Source organism: Rhipicephalus microplus, chromosome 3 (assembly GCF_043290135.1).
Source record: "Rhipicephalus microplus isolate Deutch F79 chromosome 3, USDA_Rmic, whole genome shotgun sequence".
Classification (NCBI taxonomy): domain Eukaryota; kingdom Metazoa; phylum Arthropoda; class Arachnida; order Ixodida; family Ixodidae; genus Rhipicephalus; species Rhipicephalus microplus.
Genome location: NC_134702.1, coordinates 216,442,950 through 216,462,604, shown reverse-complemented (window position 1 = coordinate 216,462,604; position 19,655 = coordinate 216,442,950). Strand labels below are relative to the sequence as shown.

The following is a 19,655-nucleotide window of genomic DNA, read 5'->3' as shown; positions in this document are numbered from 1 at the left end:
TCCATTTCTGGTTTCTATAATGGCACAGTATGTGCGGCCGTCCGGGACTATATTGATGAAACTAATAGGTTGACTAATTAACCAGTTTCATTATCTTAACATGTTCACATAATTATATACGTATAAAATCAGATTATTGCTCTATTCTAAGAATAAATTTGTTTATGTAAATATTTGTATGCATTACATTAAGCACCACACTTGCCTATAGGCTATCGGTAATCTTTCTGTTATACCTCCATCATTCTAAATCTGAACAGTAAATTTTAAAGCCACTCGATTCTTGGCCAATCCCCCACAGTGGGTATGCGCCACTAACAATAGGAGAACAACAACAACAACAACTACTACTGCGGCTCGGCTTCAGGCGTGGAATAAAATGGCGCGATCGGCACGGCCCCGTCGGCTGCCTTCGGCGCCGTCTCACGTCTCTCTTCTCGCGCCGCTACATTGGTGACCCGGAGAACACGCCCTTCGCCGAGCGGCCCGCTGCCATGTTCCCGCAACTCTGCCCGCCAGTGTCGCCGTTCCAATCGACCTACCCCAAGGTATGGTTCATGCAGCTCGATGCCGTTCTGGCGTTGAATGGCGTCACGGACCAGCCGCTGATGCACGCCATTCTTCAAGACGCCCTTCCGGTAGAGTTGCGTCATCTCTCTGGCACTTCAACCTCCAGCCAGCAGCCTTACGATCACCTCTGCTCGGCAGTGCTTGCCAGCTACGGCCTCACCTACCACCCGCTGCCGTTCACCCGCGACTTGTTTCGTCTGCGTCGCAGCGTGCGGTACCCTCTGGCCCGAAAGTCTTCACTGACTGGGACCTGACTTCCCCGACTACGTCTCCTACAACATCTCGTCCAGCCACTATCAACGCGAGTCCCGCGTACGAATGCCCATCCGACGAGGTTCAGAACATTCGTGCTGCACGCGACCAGTCAGCCACAAAATCCGACGAGCTTCTTCAATACGTTCCTGTAGCCAAAGACCGGGTCGCCACGAGGTGCATTTTTTCGAAGTCCTCGGCCGATTGTCCCTCGGGCACTCTCGCCACCCGCATGTCTTCTCCGGCCTACACAGACCACGATTTCTCAGACATGTCAGACTCCACGACGGCTTCATCGCCGCATGCCCCGGAGTCTGCCAAGACTACGGATATCCTCACGCTCACTATTCGCCCCTTGGTCGCGGAGACTTCAGCGTCGACGATGTCCGAAGGCGCCTCCCCACCCACCTCGACGCTCTCTGCGTCCTGCTAGCAGCGACCATCTTCAGCCCCGCAGTCTCCCGCAGCCGAAGTTAAAGTCATAAGCCGTCAACCACAGCCACGACGTACCTGGCGCGCCTATGGCACTGCAGACTACATATGCCACACATGCTGTAGAGGTTGTCATCGATCATGCAGACCTGCACACCAACCCTCATGCGCGGAGAACCAATGGTCTTTCAGGTGTGCCACCCGATCCTCCATCAAAGCTCACGTCTTCTGAGCTTCACAACTATTCCCCAGAGAATTTGGCGCCGGATGCAGTCCGCACGAGGTTTTCCCGATGCAGTCCTACGAGGTTTTCCCGACGCAAGGGCCAACCACTTGCCGTGCACATGACTAGCCGCAATGCACGGCGTTTCCGCATCCGTCGACTCGGCCTCACGCCCCGGCATGCCGGTCACAGTGCTACGCGGAGGCCGGTGTTTCATCGACAGAGACGTCCGCACCAGCACGACCGCGACGCTGCTCCTTGTCGACAGCAGGCTCGGCACCCTGTGCGCTGTCCGAGACCCCGCTGTGGCTGTGAAACTTCATTGCTCGGTTATCATGGGTGCGTTCCGATCGTTCACACTATTTCGCCCACATTGCCGGCGCGAGCTCTTCAGCGCCTGTCCACAGTTCCAGCTGTGGGCACGTTTGTCAGCCGCGTCTACTCGAAACGGCGGGTTCGCATTCGAATGGTCCCGCCGCGTAATTGTGGGATGGACGTGTCTATGAACACAGCGACCCGGCACTTCCTTCTTCGTCCCTTGCGCTTCTCCCAGAGTCGCCCACTGGAGACACACTGCCTACTGATGGCCCATAAACGTTGACAACCTGGACTTGCCAAATGAACACTTTATGGATTGCCGTTCATGTATATAGCGTTTGTCACTCTCTTTCTTTTTTAATACGCCTTCAAATCGAGCAAAGCGCTAGGGGGGGAGCCCTGTAGTGCCATCATCACCATCATCATTTCTCAATCACCGCGCCGCGCCTCTCGCGCAGCTGATGCGAGCTCGAGCTGCGCGAGGATTACAACGAGCTCACGCACCTGGCGCGTCGGACGGGGACAGCTACCGCGGCTCGGCTTCGGGCGTGGAATAAAGTGGCGCGATTGGTACGGCCCCGTCGGCTGCCTTCGACGCCGTCTCACGTCTCTCTTCTCGCGCCGCTACAAATTTCTTCGCCGTATGGCGACGAGCCCGACATATATGTCGTACCCTCTTAAGCGGTCACCAGAGCTGCTAGATATATATATATATATATATATATATATATATATATATATATATATATTGAATTAACTTGAAGATAGCACATAAGAAAAGGATCGTATTTACTAACGTTTCGGCCGTGGCACGGTCTTCGTCAGAGGCCGTGCCACGGCCGGGTGAAATAAACCCCTTTTCAATATATATATATATATATATATATATATATATATATATATATATATATATATATATATATATATATATATATATATTGAAAAGGGGTTTATTGGCAACTGTTCCGACGGTGGCCCTACGATGAAAACACGATCGGCAAAGAGCAACTGTCAAGCAGATGCCGGCGATGATCAGCACGAGCCGAGCGAAAAAAGCCCAGCACCCAGTACCCAAGCGGTGGCGATGTTGCTTGCCAACGATGCGTTTTCTTCTTCACAACTTGAACCCGCCGAAAAAGAGCCATCTTGGCGACCTAAGAGTCTGGAGGCAGAGGGCTAAGATATGGCTTAAGGCGGGCGACGTGGGTGATGTCACGTCCACGCTGGCGCATGTTGTGAGATTGGGAAAGTGGCTCAATGAGAAAATTCACCGGTGAGGTTTGCTCCAAAACGCGGTATGGGCTCTCGTACTTTCGAACGAGTTTTGAGGAAAGGCCGGCGGTTTTGCAAGGAACAGCCAGCCATACAAGTGATCCCGGGGAATAGCTGTGGCTTTGTGAAGAGTCGGCGTTGTTTTCTTTTTGGCGCTGCTGTTCTTGTGACGTGAAGGTGTGTGCGAGTTCACGGCACTCTTCCGCATTTCGGGTAGCTTCGGACACAGATGGGCGTTCGGATGCGTCAGGACTGTATTGAAGGAGAGTGTCGATGGTGTGAGATGGTTCGCGTCCATAAAGAAGAAATAAAGGTGAAAATCCAGTGGTAGAGTGTGCCGCGGTGTTGTATGCGAACGTGATGAATAGAAGAATGCGATCCCAGTTAGTATGATCGGATGTCACATACATCGCGAGCATATCGCCAAGTGTGCGGTTAAATCTCTCCGTGAGCCCGTTAGTCTGCGGGTAGTATGCCGTGGTCTTGCGATGAACAACATGGCATTCGGAAAGCAGAGACGTGACCACTTCTGATAGGAAGGCTCGACCTCGGTCACTAAGTAGTTCTCGAGGTGCACCATGTCGTAGTATGAAGGGATGAAGGACGAAGGATGCTACGTCCCGCGCAGTGGCACTTGGAAGGGCGGAGGTCTCAGCGTAGCTTGTTAAATGGTCCACAGCGACTATGATACACCGATTTTTATCTGATGTTGTCGGTAGAGGGCCATAGAGATTAATTCCTATCTGATCGAAAGGCTTGGCAGGGCACGGAAGCGGTTGAAGCGCACCAGACGAGTGGAAAGGCAGTGATTTGCGGCGTTGGCAGTGTGGGCAGCCCATACCGAAATTTCGAAGAAATTATACATTCCGCGCCAGTAGAAGCGATGGCGATTGCGTTCGTAAGTTTTGAAAACTCCGGCATGACCACAATAGGGATCATCGTGAAAGGAGGCGCAGATTTGTGATCGGAAGCTGCGCGGGACAACCAAGAGCCACTTACGACCTTCAGGGGCGTAGTTGCGTCGGTGTAGCAGCCGATCACGAATGGCGATATGAGCAGCTTGACGTCGGAGAGATCGTGGTACCGCAGTGGTTGACGATCGAGAAAGACAGTCAAAAAGGGAAGAGATCCACGGGTCCTTGTGTTGTTCACTGGCAAAGGAGTCGAGGTCGAGAGATGCGACGAAGTTGGTACCAGTGGTTCTGCAGGCCGAGTCGGGAGGTAAAGGCGAACTCGACAGGGCGTCGGCGTCAGAATGCTTGCGTTCGCTGCGATAGATGACGTGAATGTCGTACTCCTGGATTTGCAGTGCCCACCGAGCCAGGCAGCCAGAAGGATCCTTCGATGTGGCGAGCCAACAAAGTGCATGGTGGTCCGTTACCAGGTCGAATGGGCGACCGCACAAATAAGGGCGGAACTTGCGAAGCACCCACACTAGCGCCAAGCACTCCTTTTCAGTGACGCTGTAATTGGCCTCAGCTTTTTTAGTAAGCGTGCGACTCGCATAAGCGACGACGTATTCGGAGTAGCCCGGCTTGCGTTGCGCGAGGACAGCGCCAAGACCAACCCCACTAGCGTCTGCGTGAACTTCTGTTGCAGCTGTTGGGTCAAAATACCGAAGAAGTGGAGGAGATGTTAGCAGACTACGGAGCGTGTCAAACGCAACGTCGCAGTCAGGAGACCAGGATGAAAGGTCTGCGTCACCGCGTAGGAGGTTGGTCAGTGGTGACACGATCGACGCAAAATTTTGCACGAAGCGCTGGAAGTACGAGCATAGTCCAACAAAACTGCGTAATTCTTTCAGTGTAGTAGGTTTCGGGAACTCAGCGACTGCTCGCAGTTTTGCAGAGTCAGGTAGAACACCATGCTTGGACACGATGTGCCCCAAGATGGACACGCGCGGCGAAGCGGCACTTTTTAAGGTTCAGTTGGAGCCCAGAGTTGGTTAAACACGTTAGATTCAGTTGGAGCCGAAGCAGATGTGTAGGAAAGTTGGGAGAGAAAACAACAATGTCATCGAAGTAGCATAGACACACAGACCACTTCAGTTTACGCAGTGTGTTGTCCATGAGTCGTTCAAACGTGGCAGGAGCATTACAAAGCCCAAATGGCATTACGTTAAATTCGTACAGGCCATCTGGCGTAATGAACGCAGTTTTCTGGATATTAGCTTCTGCCATAGGAACCTGCCAGTATCCACATCGTAAGTCTAAGGAGGAGAACAATTCGGCTCCTTGGAGGCTGTCAAGGGCGCCGTCGATGCGCGGTAATGAATAGACGTCTTTCCGCGCCACCTTGTTTAATCACCGGTAGTCCACGCAAAATCGAATCGATCCATCCTTCTTTCGAACTAGAACAACAGGAGATGCCCAAGGACTGTGCGATGGTTGAATAACGCGATGGCGTAGCATCTCTTGGACCTGGTCGTTGATGACGGGACGTTCTGCAGCAGAGACACGGTATGGTCTTTGACGCAATGGCTGGTGCGAACCGGTGTCAATGTAGTGGTGCACTGCGGAAGCCCGACCCAATTCCAGCTGAGAAACGTCGAATGAATTCGCGAAGTGTTGGAGGAGATTAAGAAGCTCAGCGTGTTCATAGGCACTTAAGGTGTCGGCGATGGAACTCGGGAAGGTGTCACTCGACGAGCCTTCCAGTGGGGAAAGGGCATGAAGTTCAGTCGAGGCGCTACTGCACGATTCGTCTGGCATGTTATAGAATAAATAGGAGTCGAGGTACTCCACTCGACCGAGACATTCGCCGGCAAGTAGCGTAAGCGGTGCAGAAAGGGGGTTGTGGACAAAAATAATGCTTCAGCCAGCAGTGACGTCAAGTGTAGCGAAAGGCGAGGAAACGGCTCTGCGACTCATGAAAATGTCGGAAGGTGTAAACATTACTGCAGCATCGTTGTGGTGATCGCAGCAAACATGGACAGCGGCAAGAGAGGCAGGCGGAATTTCAGTGTCTTCACGCACGACAAGTTTTGAGGACCGCTCAAGAGTTTCGTGCAAAGGTTCGTCAGACAGGTGCGAAAATTGAACTTCAGCGTGTGCGCAGTCGATGACGGCATGATGATGTGACAGGAAGCCCCACCCGAGGATAACGTCATGCGAGCACACCAAAAGGACGTTGAACTCGACAACGTACATAGAACCTTAGACGAATATGCGGGCTGTACAGCCGTATGAAGCGATGGTCCAGAGAGCGGCGTGGTCACTTTTCGTAGGGAGCGGCAGAGCTGGACAGCTATAACAGAAACGGCAGCACCTGTTTCGATGAGGGCAAAGGTAGAAACACCTTTGACAGATATTGCGACGACGTTAGCAGGTGAAGTGCGAGGATTTGGGCATTTCGACGACGGCGCAGTTCTTGCCTCTGGAACTGCGGCGTTCAGTTTTCCCGGTTGGAGGAAGCGGTTGGGGACGCATTGGGGACAGAGATCGCCTGCGAGCAGACAGTGAGCGAGGAGAGTGAGTCGGAGATGGGGGCTGGGGTGACTGAGACTCGGGACGGTTAGTGTAGCCATACTTCGGTGAGGGGTCGGGAGCAGGTAGGTGCGTGGGCGGCGGGTCATACGGTAACGGCCAAGTAGCGTTGTGTTGCGATTGGATGCGACGACGACAATATTGTGCCACATGTCCTGGAGTACCGCAGGCGTAGCAGATTGGTCAATTGTCAGCAGTGCGCCAGGAGTTGCTGACTCGCGGTGCGGCCCTAGGTGTAGAAAGAGGGGTAGAGTGGGGAGCAAGTGCAGACATGGGTGGCAAATGCTGCTGGCGGGGTATGCTGCGTAACACCTGGACATAAGTAAGGGGCGTGGCCACGGGCTGCATAGCTGGCGCATGGGGAACAGGCATGGCCACAGGCTGCTGGTGGGCAGCGACGGGAACAGCCTGAGCTACCTCTTCGGCAATAACGTCGCGGAGTGGTGAGGGCAGACGAGAGGACGGCGGCTGCCGCGTGAAGAGGATCAATGACAGCTACTGAGCTACTTCTTCACGCACAAAGTCTTTAATCTTTTGCATGATTGTTGAGTAATCCGGAACAGAAGTGAGACTAGATAGTGAGTCGGCGTGTGAGGAAAATGGCCGAGTCAGGGCGCGCTGCTTCCTCAACTCGTCAAAATTTTGACATAAAGTCACAAGTTCCGCAATGGTGGCAGGATTGCGCGCCAGGAGCAACTAAAATGCGCCGTCATTTATTCCTTTGAGGATGTGCTGAATCTTCTCCGACTCGCGCATGGCGGTGTTCACATGATTGCAAAGACCAATAATGTATTCGATGTAACTGGTGAACGATTCAGATGGCTTCTGTGCGCGAGTCCGCAAGCGTTGTTCGGCTCTGGACTTGCGGACAGCGCGTTGGCCGAAAACGTCAGCAAACGACGTTTTGAAGATGAACCACGTCGTAATGTCGTTTTCGTGGTTGTTATACCACATTTCGGCCACGTCAGTGAGGTAAAAGATGACATTCGTCCATTTGTCCGCGTCAATCCACTAGTTGTTTGCGCTCACCAGTTCGTAGTTAGCGAACCAGTCTTCCACGTCAGTCTCATCAGCTCCGCCAAAGACCTTGGGCTCTCGCAAACGAAGAACGCCGGGGTTGCTGGGGGATGGAGAGGAAGAGCCAGGTTGCGCGTTGTTGGTGGCCATGATGGGAGGTAGCGTTCGGTCGCGCAGCTCCAGGTTTAGGCGACGGCGAATGGCAGCACCCAGGTTCAGGCGACGGGGAATGTCAGCACCCTCCACCAATTGAAAAGGGGTTTATTGGCGACTGTTGCGACGGTGGCCCTACGATGAAAACACGATCGGGAAAGAGCAACGGTCAAACAGGTGCCGGCGATGATCAGCACGAGTCGAGCGAGAGAAGCCCAGCATCCAGTACCCAAGCGGTGGAGATGTTGCTTGCCAACAGTGCGTTTTCTTCTTCACAATTTGCCCCCGCCGAAAAAGAGCCATTCTGGTGACCTAAGAGTCTGGAGGCAGAGGGCTATGATATGGCAATATATATATATATATATATATATATATATATATATATATATATATATATATATATATATATATATGTTTGTGTATATATATATATATATATATGTATATATATATATATATATATATATATATATATAGACAGAGAGAGAGAGAGAGAGATGGATAGAAGCTCTGAACTTGACAGGAGTTCCTTTTAAGTGCTTTACACTTGATTGATATATCAAATTTAACATCCCAAAACCACCATATGATTATGAGAGACGCCGTTGTGAAGAACTCCGCAAGTTTTGACCACCTTGGATTTTCGTACGCGCACCCAAATCTTAGCACACGGGCATACAGAATTTTCGCCTTCATATAAAATGCTGCCTCCACAGCCGGGATTTGATCCAGCGACCGGCGGGTCAGCAGCCGAATCCCTTAGCTACTAGACCAGCACGACGGGGCGTGCTTCATGTTTAGAAAACTTCAAAAAGTCAACACTGTTGAGCGTGATTTTTCTCACATTAGGTTCGACCACAACATACTGTCAGAACCGCAGCCGTGGAGTGAGGTTGCTGAGTGCGCAACTATTGGAAGGTATTCGTTCTTGAACGCTACAATAAGCATTGGGTACTGAGAATGCTGAGGCATCATGCCCCGAAACGTTGCTAATGACACCAGATTGATTGATTGATATGTGGGATTAACGTCCGAAAACCACCATATGATTATGAGAGATGCCGTAGTGGAGGGCTCCGGAAATTTCGACCACCTCGGGTTCTTTAACGTGTACCCAAATTTGAGCACACGGGCCTACAACATTTCCGCCTCCATCGGAATTGCAGCCGCCACAGCCGGGATTCGTTCCCACGACCTGCGGGTCAGCAGCCGAGTACATTACCCACTAGATCACCGCGGCGGGGCTAATACTACCAGAAGATGGCTCTTGAGAAAAAGCGAGCGTTTTACATGCGGAGCATGTTATACTAGGCTCTAGTAATGCGCCGTCACCGTCCGCAGCCTCCCCTCCTCATCCGCCAGCCATCTGTGCATCTCTTCCTCCTCTCAAGACAGCGGGCGCTGCGCTCGCCTCTCCCCTTTGCGCACCGCACGACCTTTACATGCGCAGGCTTGGGCCGGCGCTCGCTATAAGTAACCGAGTGTCGGGGCGCGCCACACTTCGTCGGTTGATTTGTGCGGTCGCTCCACGTCCGATGTCGCTTCGGAAAATGTATACATTTTTCCGAAGCGACATCGGACGCTCGCTGTTGGCGTCATGACGATGTACCTCGCGCCGACCCTAAAACGTGCCGCCGAGGAGAAGTACGTCGACGAAGCCGTGGAAGAATACCTGAAACAACGACCGCAATGACGACCCTTCGTGATAGTTGGCAATTTCAACGTCGCTGTCATCAAGGAGGATTGGATTGACTGTATGGAGTCGCGGCACTCTCTGAAACGAGCAACGCACGACAGCAAAAATCATCCGGCCACGGTTCGCGGGACGTCCATTGACCACGTCTTTCGAAATTTCGACCTTCGACCGCTGCAAACAAACCTACTCACCCTTCACTTTACGGACCATAAAGCCATCTTGCTCAAAATACCCAAAGCGTCTCATCAATAAACATCATCTTTCTCAGCATGCGCCCGTGCGTGTTCACTCGTGTTTACTCATAACACACATGCATGTCGCAAAATACAAAACACATTTTTCGCAGTTCAACATATATGCATCGCATGCTATCCCGTGTTCCCACTCGGGAAACTGCGGTCATTTCTTGTTTATTTCGTCTTTTATTGTTTCATCTTGTACAAATAACGAGTCCTTGTAAAGGCATAAAAGATACCAGAAAGTCACTTAGGCGTCTCCAACTGATGTATGTCTGGCGACTGGGATTGCGCAGGTTCGTGTTACTGCTTACAACTCATGGTTGCGTGCGGCTCAAAATTGACGTAAATACCTTAACAGAAGATCTTTCATGTTGGGGCATGAATGCAATGTTTGTTACCTTTCTCTTCGCATTTTCTTGGACTTCGATTTGCCCTTCATAGATAGATATATATGTGGAGTTTAACGTCCTAAAAGCACCGTATGATTATGAGAGACGCCGTATTCGACGGCTCCGGAAATTTCTGCCACTTGGGGTTACTTAACGTGCACCCAAGTCAGAGCACACGGGCCTACAACATTTCCGCCTCCATCAGAAATGCAGCTGTCGCAGCCGGGATTCGAACCCGCGACCTGCGGGTCAGCAGCCGAGTACCTTAGCCACTAGACCACTGCGGCAGGGCGATTTGCTTTTCGTTCTTCCTGACACTCTCTCTGAAAGATCAGCTTGAAGGGGTACGATTTCAAGGCAGCGAAATTTCTCGGACATGCTATTTATTTTTCTTTTAGAGAGCTGATCTTCTGATCCTCTGTTCATACAATTCATACCAACTACTTTTGCAACCGAGCGAACGCCTAAAACTTTAGAGGTTGAATACACAGTTATACACTTTTCATGGACCCTTACTTGCAATATTTTCTGATGCTGCAATAAAACTCGTGTAGGACACCGCGTGAAGCCGTTATCGAGCCGTTGCATTCGAAAAATTTTATTTTCTAAAAACTTTGTGGTACACACACCGCAACCAAATGCAGTGTTTCTGGTCGCGCAATGGCGTGAGAATTGTGATAATTTTAACGAACAACACCATATTACACTCATCTCTTCCTATGCGAGCCTGTTGACGATATGCACCGAAGTCTTTTGCATGATAAATTAAACTTGACAAATACAATATTTTACCGAGCGATTTGCCTTAATATATCGCGCTTGCGAAACATATTTAGAGCTGCCCTGAAGGTGAGGTTTTTACGTTTACAGCGCAATAAAAAGCACGTCAGTATAATCAAACGATTTAAAGTGGTTTAACTACAGCTTGCACGAGTCAATGTGTTTTCTCCGCTACTTAGTACTTTCATAGTGTCCCTCTAATCGGAGATATGTAACGATGATACGCAAATATAAACAAATCATACTATAAAACAAGGAAAAAAGGGAGAAAAAAATTGAAAAACTGTAGCTGAGTGGAGATACTATGAAATCACGTAGCAGAAATCGCACTTGCGAAAACTGCTCTGGCCAGTAGACCCACACAAACATAGCTTAAAGTGTAATTTAATTAACAGGCAGTCAATACCAACATATCACACCTAATAACACAAAGATATTTCTTCTAAGGCGTGTTGCCACAGGCATCGTTGTTAAGCAGGGTGCCAGTAGGGCATGTTCTCTTATATCCTTCAATGCATTTTTCTGGGACGTTCTGCCGGAAGGCGTCACTCACCCACAAGATGCATTCTGCGACACACAAAAACAGAAATATCACTTTTAACGCATTGGTTCAAACAGTTGTAACGCTCTGAATAATTAGTGATCTCTATAGGGTAAGGTGTCCTACGCACTGGACATACTCGGCAGATAATTTGGCACATTTGATTAGGTACCCTTTACCAATGCTCATACAGCGTTCCTCAACATGCACAGAAACCATCGCGATAACCGTGAAAACAGAATGACCACAGCGTCGTTCTAAGGTTTTCTAACTGCGAAAGTAGCTGTTTCGCGTACTTAGAATAAGCGCACATGCAAGGTCTTAAGAGGTCCTAATTTCCATGTGCCTCCTACTCCTACAGTACTCCTGGCATGAAAAACCACTGAAACCAATTATCTTATCTTAATTCACATGATTCGAACGCTTCACTCTCGTACCTCGTGGAAATTCAGCCACTCTGGCACGGGATTGAGTTCCGAGCACAGACGTAAGAGTACCATGTCATGGCTGCGCATTCTATCATTAGAGGTGTTTGCATGATCACATTCTATCTTGATGTACACGAAGAATGCATATTTCACTGAAAGCAAAACTTCAAACAGAAAGAACTTCTTCATACTGTCACTTTTATTCTATTCGCACTTGATTATTGAAGCTATCTACGGAGAACAGACTACTTGATTGATAAATACGTGGGGTTTAACGCCCCAAAACTACCATATGATGATGGAAGACGTCGTAGTGAAGGGCACCGGAAATTTCGACCACCTAGGGCTCTTTAACGTGCATCCAAATTTGAGTACACGGGCCTACAACATTTCGGTCTCCATTGGAAATGCAGCCACCGCAGCCGTGATTCCATCCGGCAACCTGCGGGTCAGCAGCCGAGTACCTCAGCCACTAGACCACCACGGTGGGGTGAAGAAAACAGACTTCTGTCAGGTGGGATTGACTAAATTGTGGACTACAACAAATACCAAATTGTTTTCGAAATATTGAATATATTAAAGTGACGATAAGCGTAAATACTTTATAGTGCACTTGCGTTGCGACATATAGATATGCCACTTCGTTTAATAAACCAAACATCTTCGGGAGCACAGCTGCGAAGCAGTCAGCCTATTTAAAGTGAACACCGATAAGATGAAGATGTGAACACTGAAGAGATGAAGATACCTCATGTTCTTTTTATTCCTTGTGGTTTGTATCTCAGTAACACAGAGAGACGCTAAGAGGTCGCCTTGGTTCAATACGCTATAACCCGAACATCATTACAACTGAAAGCATAACAGTGACCCCTGGAACATTGCTACTCCTTGAAACAGCTGTCAATGCCATCCGAAAGTTTGACTGCACCACGATTTTATCATGATTTAACAACTCAAAGAAAAAGAAATAATCGACGCCTTGACAATGCATCGAGCTGGTGTCTGTTAGGCCCGAGAAGTTGTAGCGACGCCGCTGGTGGGAAGCTTGCATGACGTCACGGCTCGGGCTCTTGGATTTTGGCTGTGGTGCACATTTGCGTACATCAGAAATCTGCACCAAACCTTCCGTAACACACATATTTTCGCTGTAGTGCGTTGCCCAAATGCCCAACATGTCGTGTGTGGGGTTCGACAAGTATTACACGGCTGAAAAGAGGCTTTTACTAATCCAGGCAGACTTATTTATTATATCAACGGAATGACATATGATTAACAACGGCAGAAGATGTGTGGGCTGCTTAGTGTAGATTTATACTGAAATATCGGCAGTGTGAACTAACGGGACACAGAAAGAAGACACAAACAAACAGACAATGCGCTTATTTGTTTCCTCTTCCTGTGAACCGTTTGTTTGTGCTGCCAATAATTCAGTATGAATGGTAACTGCTAAGGTTATACGTTCTAAGTAACTATATCTTTATGTGGCAGCCAGCGCTCTGAAACTTTTAACCACCTGCTTTTCTTGAATGCGCACATTATTCCGCGTATACGAGCCTCTGGCATGCCACCTTCATCGGTATGCGGCCGCCGCAGCAGCGTTGAGCCAGCGTCTATCGCGACAGTAACTGAACACCGCGATCTGTTTACCATGGCAGGTGGCGCAAAATATTTACTTTACTATGATCAGTGGTCATTTTCATATTGCTTCATCATGCATCGTTGGCTTTTGGCATCATCGATGCTGTTTCCAACAGTGAGTCTATGCATAATTTTTTAGCACAATACTCAGTGTACGGGTTTATTCAATATACAGCGTGAATACATTCCAAATAGTTCACCATAGTACTATTGAAACAAAAAACGGTGACGAGCAGAAGAGACGCGGGACTTCGGTAAATTACACCACTTGACATCTAGCATAGTCCTGTGTTTCCTCTTCTGGTCCGCATCTGTTAATTTCCTGGTACCATGACCTGTTATTTTCGAAACCAACTAGCCCAAATTTCTCACATAGCTGCAGGACTTCACACATTTATTAAAACTACCAGTCTAGGTTCACAGGTAATTGTTAGTAGAGCACTTTTTATAATAAGAAAGTCGGCTTCAGATTTTATAACTAATACTTCTGTCACACATGGCAACTTTAGTGCACTTTCAGCGAGTGTACTCAGGCTCACGAAGTGTCATTTTGGCGGTTCGCTCTTACACCAGAAAGCGAAGTGTACTTTGGAAGTGATGGCAGTGGTGATTGACGGATTTCCAGCACAACGTATATTTGTTCTTTTTGTGCCCATGTCTCATCTTCAGGCCTTGTTGTCTTCGTGCAAGTAGCAACTGTGCATTATGCCATTTTAACTGACTAGACAACAACTCACCTATACATGTGCAAGTGTACCTGAAAGTAAGCAACACAATAGAAGCAGCCATTGCTTTGCATGTGCTGCCGCATCCTCATAGCGGACGTGGCCGCAATGAGCCCGACGATAAAAGTAGTGAGGTTTTTGTTGTAATTTATGACTTGTTTTATACATAATTATATCCATCATAACAAAAACAATGGATTGAATATATTGTTACGGGGAAGATTTATTCACCGAGAGCTGGTCTTGCTAACGGCTTAAAGAGCGCACAGTCATGCAGGCCAACGGGAGAAGCTCGAGAGTCCAACCCACAACAACCACGTTGTCGTCTTCTTCATTTGGGTGCCGATTCAGCTGTGTCGGGGCGACAGTTCCATACACGTATCATCACCCAGGCCCGTAAGGCACCGTCTCGGTGTCTGTTAAATGAGCGAGTCAGCGTTGTAGGGCTTGAGACGAGAAACGTGGACTACTTCCGTTCTTAGTGAGGCAACTGATGAGTTTGTGGTAGCGGCAATCTCGTAGGTCACAGGTGTGACCTGACCAATGACTCGGTAGGGCCCAGCGTATCGCGATAGTAGTTTGTCGCCGAGGCCAACACGTCGAGATGGGAGCCACAGGAGAACAAGAGATCCCGCATAAAAAACTTCATCTCTATGTTGACGGTCATAAAGAGACTTCTGTGCTGTCTGCGACGACGATAACCGAGCACGCGCTACCGCGCGTGCCGTGAGGGCATGGGTGATTGCATCCTGAGCGTACGAGGTGGAGGATGGGTGGTATGAGGAAAGCAGTGTGTCGAAGGGCTGTAAGGGATGACGTCCGAAGAGTAGATAAAAAGGGGAGTAGCCCGCTGTTTCATGACGGGACGAGTTATAGGCGATGATTACGAACGGAAGAGCTATGTTCCAATCAGTGTGGTCGGTAGATACGTACATGGAAAGCATGTCCGTCAATGTGCGGTTTAGGCGCTCCGTAAGGCCGTTAGTCTGAGAGTGGTAAGATGTGGTGAAGTTGTGACGGGTAGAAAAAGATCGGAGTAGATCATCAACCACATGAGATAGAAAGTAGCGACCACGGTCTGTGAGCAGGTGAGTCGGAGCGCCATGCTGGAGAATAATGTCGTACAGCAGAAAGTCGGCAACGTCGGTTGCGCAGCTGGTTGGTAGCGCTCGAGTGATTGCATACCGAGTGGCATAGTCTGTGGCCACTGCAATCCATTTATTTTCAGCTATAGAAGTAGGAAAGGGACCTAGCAAGTCCAACCCCACTCGATAAAATGGCTCGGCTGGAACTTCAATTGTTGGAAGTAGACCGGCAGGTAGAGTCGTAGGCTTCTTTCGGCGCTGGCAGAGGTCACAAGATGCGACGTATTGGCGAACAGAGCGGTACAGACCCTTCCAGAATACTCGTCGTCGAATGCGGTCGTAAGTTCTGGAGACTCCTAGATGTCCAGAAGTTGGAGCGTCGTGGAATTGTCGCAGAACATCCTTTCGCCGGTGATGCGGTACGACGAGTAAAAGTTCCGCGCCGTCGGGGCGTAAGTTGCGGCGGTACAAAATGTTGTCTTGAAGCAGGTATCTGCTAAGAGAAGGATCAGCATAACGCGATTGAAGGCGGTCAATGATGGTGAGCAGCGATGGATCTCGGCGCTGTTCGTCAGCCACGTTCAGAAAGTCAGTGATGGCTAAAACGGAGGCATCGGATTCTAAATCAGCGGAGCTAGGTGGATCAGTGGGATGCCGGGATAAGCAGTCAGCATCGTTGTGCAGCTTTCCCGATTTGTAAACAACCGAGAACGTGTACTCCTGTAATCGAAGTGCCCATCGGCCGAGTCTCCCTGTAGGGTCCTTAAGCGTCGACAGCCAGCAAAGCGCATGATGGTCCGTGATGACTGCGAACGGACGTCCGTATAAGTACGGACGGAATTTCGCAATAGCCCAAACGAGGGCTAAGCATTCCCGCTCAGTGATGGAATAATTTTGTTCCGCTTGCGACAAAAGGCGGCTAGCGTAGGCTATCACACGGTTGGTGCCATTCTGTATCTGAGCGAGTATAGCACCAATGCCATGGACGCTTGCAAGAGTGCGAAGCTCTGTTCGAGCCGCTGGATCAAAATGAGCCAACACAGGTGGTGATGTGAGGGCGGTAATTAGCGACGCAAAGGAATGTTCTTAGTCCCTTCCCCAAGAAAAGGCCACATTTTTTTTGAGGAGATCCGTGAGGGGCCTAGCAATATCCGCGAAGTTGAAGACAAAGCGGCGGAAGTATGAGCAGAGCCCAATAAAACTGCGAACTTCTTGTGTGGAACGCGGAACCGAGAATTCTCGGACTGCACGGACTTTTTCAGGGTCGAGTTGAACACCAGTGGCGTCAACAAGGTGGCCGAGTAGTTTAATCTGCCGACGTCCAAATGAGCATTTCGACGAATTCAGTTGGAGACCAGCGCAACGAAAAACGTCAAGAATTGCCGAGAGACGAGAGAGGTGGTTTTCGAAGGAGGGCGAGAAAACTATTACATCATCCAGATAGCAAAGGCAGGTCGACCATTTGAAACCGCGAAGAAGAGAGTCCATCATACGTTCAAAAGTAGCCGGGGCATTGCACAACCCAAAAGGTATGACCTTGAATTGGTAAAGGCCATCGGGTGTGATGAATGCTGTCTTCTCGCGGTCGCGGTCGTCGACCGAATTTTGCCAGTATCCGGATCGAAGGTCAAGGGACGAGAAATAGCTGGCGCCGTGGAGGCAGTCAAGCGCATAATCGATTCGGGGTAAAGAACAAACGTCCTTCTTGGTGATCCAATTCAGGTGGCGATAGTCGACGCAAAAGCGCCAGGTGTTGTCCTTTTTTTTAACTAAGACCACAGGGGAGGCCCAAGGACTCGATGAAGGCTCAATGACGTCTTTACTCAGCATTTTCTCGACCCCCGTCTGTATTACATGGCGCTCAGCATGTGACACGCGATAAGGGTGTTTGCACAGTGGACTGGCGTCGCCGGTGTCGATGCGGTGGGTTACGGCACTTGTGCGGCCCAGGGGACGGTCGTCGACGTCAAAGATATCCAGGTAAGAAAATAGAACACCCCAGAACGCCGCAACTGGGGAAGGTAAGAGGTCGCTGGATATCATTTTGTCGAGGCACGCCTTATTTTGCGACGTGATGACAGGTTTCGCCATGGTCTTAGTGTCATGTGTAAAAGAACAAATCAAACATTCATCAAGGGTGGAAAGATCGGCTAAAGTTATGCCTTGGGGAAGCACCTGGGTCAACGTAGAGAAGTTCAGAACTGGAAGTAGCACCGTGTTGTTAGCAACAACCACTATAGTATGTGATAGTGCGATGTGGTGCGTAAGGGTCAAATCAATGAGGGGAGCTACCAGATAGTCTCCATCAGGAACGGACGGGAAGGGCGACAGAGGAATGTACATAGCAGCCTGGGGCGGTAGCCGTAGAGACTCCACGCATCGTAGCCGAGTGCGACTTGGAGGAGTGAAATCGGAGCACAAAGGCAATTCGAGCCATAAGGTACCGGTAGAACAATCGATGAGGGCGGAGTGGGCGGTTAAGAAGTCAATTCCAAGGATGACGTCGTGTGGGCAAGCATCGAGGACTGCGAAGAGAACGGAAGTGTGGTGGCCAGCAACAGTAACGCGGGCAGTGCACATACCAAGCACCGATGTTCAATTTCCATTGGAAACTCGAACAGTAGAGAACATAGCTGGTGTGAGAACCTTTTTCAGGCGAGATCGAAGTGTAGAACTCATAATAGATACTTGGGCACCAGTGTCAATTAGAGCAGTAACGGCGTGGCCATCAACGAACACCCGAAGTAAATTGCGTCGTGAATTTGTAGCCGGTTGAGGGTTTCCGTTCCGAGTCGTCAACGCAGCGCCACCTCCAGGAGCTGCACTCGTCAGTTTCCCGGGGAACGGGCAGAATAAGCCGGTGACTGAGAGCAGTGGCGTTGAGGGGAGCGTGACGGCCGACCCTGAGGTGACGGCGAGCGGCTAGACCAGTTTCTTTGGGCGACGACGTCAGCGTAGGACGGTTCGGAGCGTGGAAATGAACGGCGAGCTGAAGGGTCCAGAATATGGTCATCCGGAAAACCCGGTTGCGAATAGTGTCCGCAGTCCTGACGGCGATCGACATTACGAAAGCTTGGCCGGAAATACCACCTGTTGCGGCAATGGCGGGAGATGTGCCCAACTCGAGAGCAAGAAAAGCAGATGGGTCGATCATCGTGCGTGCGCCACTCAGATCGATTTCGGTAGCGTGGTGGAAACCGAGGAGTCAAAGCTGCCGCAGTGACAAAGTGGAGCAGAGTGGTGGTCAGCGTTGTGGACGGGAGTGCTCATGGGCTGCGGCATAAGTCTGTCGGGCTGGGGAACCTGGACGCCCAGGTTAGCAAACTCCTGACGTACGACGGCTTGAATAAGAGAGACTGTTGCCCAGTTGTCTTGTGCAGGGGGCTGATAGGAAGTGGGTGCCATGGCTTCCAGCTCCTGGCGAACAATCCTTGCGATATTGGCAGGAGGCGCAAGTGAACGGGACGCTGCAGAATCCTCGCAAGACGAAGTCGCAGCAGTGTTTGGTAGTCTCGCGATGTGGTGGGTGATTCGCCTGCTTTTAGCTTGCTCAAATCACCGGCATTCAGATATGATGGAGTCGACAGTGGTGCAGTTCTTGCACATGTTGAAAGCATCATCAGCAATGCCTTTCAACACGTTGCTGATCTTGTCCACCTCGGACATGTTTTTGTCAGTCTTCCGGCACAGTGCCAGTACGTCTTGGATGTACGTGACGTACGACTGCGTCGATGATTGAACACGCGACGCGAGTTCCTGCCTGGCTGCCATCTGACGAGCAACTGACCGACCGAACAAATCGCGAAGCTTTTGCTTGCATGTGTCCCAGCTGGTTAATTCTTCTTCGTGCGTCTCATACCAGGTGCGTGCCGTACCCCGTAGGTAGAATAGAATAATTGCCAGCATAAGTGTTTCATCCCACCTGTAGTGCTTGCTGACGTGCTCGAATAATGCGAGCCATTCTTCGACGTCCGTGCTGTCGGTCCTGGAAAACGTGCCAGGGTCGAGAAGATGGGGGGGGGGAATCACAAGTGATGGAGCCGGCGTGGGTGGCGAGGCCTGAGTGCCATTTTCAGGCATCGAGGCTGGACAAAGCTGGCGTCCACTGCGGAGTTCCAGAGCCGGGTTGTGTGAAGACCCCGGACCTTCCACCAAAAGATGTTACGGAGAAGATTTATTCACCGAGAGCTGGTCTTGCTAACGGCTTAAATCGCGCACAGTCATGCAGGCCAACGGGAGAAGCTCGAGAGTCCAACCCACAACAACCACGTTGTCGTCTTCTTCATTTGGGTGCCAATTCAGCTGTGTCGGGGCGACAGTTCCATACGCGTATCAATATTATAAGAGCCGCTTTAGGCAACAGCGTGTTTCTGTACAAGCCGTTAGCACAGAGGCCCCAACACAGTGGTCTA

General features: G+C 50.1%; 1 protein-coding gene across 2 annotated transcripts in view; it reads right to left on the bottom strand.

Annotated features, from left to right (window-relative positions):
• Positions 1-11,194: 11,194 nt before the first annotated feature.
• Positions 11,195-19,655, bottom strand: part of LOC119170225 (uncharacterized) — an 80,067-nt gene continuing 71,606 nt past the window's right edge. The window contains exon 5 of one of the 2 annotated variants that reach the window (XM_037421324.2): positions 11,195-11,393. In XM_037421324.2, coding sequence (XP_037277221.2) covers positions 11,269-11,393 — 125 coding nt within the window. In that variant the 3' untranslated portion in view covers positions 11,195-11,268. Of the gene's footprint in view, positions 11,394-12,602; positions 12,877-19,655 lie in introns of those variants that run through there. The other variant, XM_037421340.2, reaches the window with a different exon arrangement.